This window comes from Condylura cristata, unplaced genomic scaffold (assembly GCF_000260355.1).
Source record: "Condylura cristata isolate star-nosed mole 26May11 unplaced genomic scaffold, ConCri1.0 scaffold00021, whole genome shotgun sequence".
Lineage (NCBI taxonomy): Eukaryota > Metazoa > Chordata > Mammalia > Eulipotyphla > Talpidae > Condylura > Condylura cristata.
In genome coordinates, this window is record NW_004567122.1 from 30,728,918 (window position 1) to 30,730,555 (window position 1,638).

At 48.4% G+C, this 1,638-nt stretch overlaps 1 protein-coding gene across 1 annotated transcript; it reads right to left on the reverse strand.

Moving 5' to 3' along the window:
* Positions 1-472: 472 nt before the first annotated feature.
* Positions 473-1,387, reverse strand: LOC105853909 (mitochondrial ornithine transporter 2-like). Its single transcript, XM_012727771.1, has one exon. The coding sequence runs from the start codon at positions 1,385-1,387 to the stop codon at positions 473-475; it is 915 nt and encodes a 304-aa protein (XP_012583225.1).
* Between the last annotated feature and the right edge of the window lie 251 nt (positions 1,388-1,638).

Sequence of the window (1,638 nt, forward strand, 5' to 3'; positions counted from 1 at the left end):
TTTTCCAACACCTCCCAAACACCTTCATAACATTTGGATTGCTTGACAGTACACATATTTTGTTAACAGCACACATAATTTTCAGTTTTAAAGAGCACCTTTGTCTTGAGCGGATTAAGCAATCATCTATAATCATCTTCATGAAACATGGTTAATTATATTTTCCCAGTGATAGATTGACCATGTAACCAAACTTGTCCTTTTCACATTACCAACCAAATTACATGTAAATGTACATTTTTATGCAGAAGCCCTTTATAACTGTATTTAGCCTTTCAGATTAGTTAGGCAGGAGGCCTCCCACTCCCTCTGTACAACCCACCCAGCACAAGAGCAGCAATTTTTTTTTTTATTTCAATACCACTATGGGTAAAAATTATGTCAAGTAAAATAGGGGTTCTTCCATAAAGGTTTAAACTTAGGGTAGAAGAGATAAACAACAGTACTAAGAGGCATGTACTTAGATACAAGTTCACCAAGACACTTCAGGTTCAAACTGGTTCATCATCATTCTCCTGCTATATTCATAGGCCAAAATTAGTGACCCATTGGCAGGGATGGCTCTAATCATAGTAGCACTCAGTCCAGAATATAGGACAGCTATTCCTTCCGTTTTGGCAATACTTAACAGAGTTCCAGTAAATCCTGCCTGTTTACCAGACATGGAAAGAACCTGAATTCTGGATTTGACACAATCCACTGGGAATACAACAAGCCAAAGGCAAATTCCAGCAATCCCACCACTTAACATCAAATGGGCAGGGCCTAGTTCATCTTTTGATCTCCCTGAGGCAAAAAAAGACCGGCTCATTTCATAGCCACCAAAGAAGCAGAAATACCCTGGTACTTCTTGCAGCAGAGTGCTGGAGAGTCCGCGGTAGAAGCCTTTAGGGCCATCATTTCTAAGAATGCTTTTCACGACGGACCAAACTGTGTTTTGGCTTTTTGCTATTTTCCCTGACATCTCCATTTCTCTCATGGCTTGTAGCCGACATTTCACAAGCTCGGTGGGGCACAGCGTCAGAGAAGCAAATGCAGAGGCAAAGGACCCAGCGGTTGCAATTTGCAGGTCACTCAGCTTGGCCTGCTTGTCCAGTCCAACAAGCCCTTTCACAAACTGTTGGCAGAAACCATAGCACATGAAAAGGACTGAGTTCTCGGCGATGTAGGCCGCCAGCGCGGGGCAGGTCCCCTTGTAAAAGCCCCGCACGCCCACATGCGAGTAGGTCTTCAGGAAGCAGTCCATGAGGCCCTTGTACAGGCGGGGGAACGTCTGCATCTTCACTTTCATTGTGTCGAAGGGCTGCCCGGTCAGAACACACACTATACCCCCAAGGGCCCCGGCTGTGAGGTCGATGGCAGCTTGGATGGCAGGATTGGACTTCATGTCCACTCACTTGTCTGCTGGTCTCCGTGGAAAGCAACTATCCGGAACCTAGGACTGGGGTCTCACGTCCCGCCGCCTAGTCTTGGTTCCCACTCTCAGATGGGAGAAGCCGGTAAACCATTCGCCAGGCCACCGGCCGCGCTCCCCGCGCACTGATTAACCCCTGGCGGGCGACCTTGCGCGCGCCCCTCTCCAGCGCGCCCAGCGCCCAGCCCCCGAGACGCCCCGGGCAGGAACCGCCCGCAGACGCA

What these genes read in the sequence shown, in the direction of transcription:
- LOC105853909 (XM_012727771.1), bottom strand. Translation starts at nt 1,387, where the DNA reads ATGAAGTCCAATCCTGCCATCCAAGCTGCCATCGACCTCACAGCCGGG.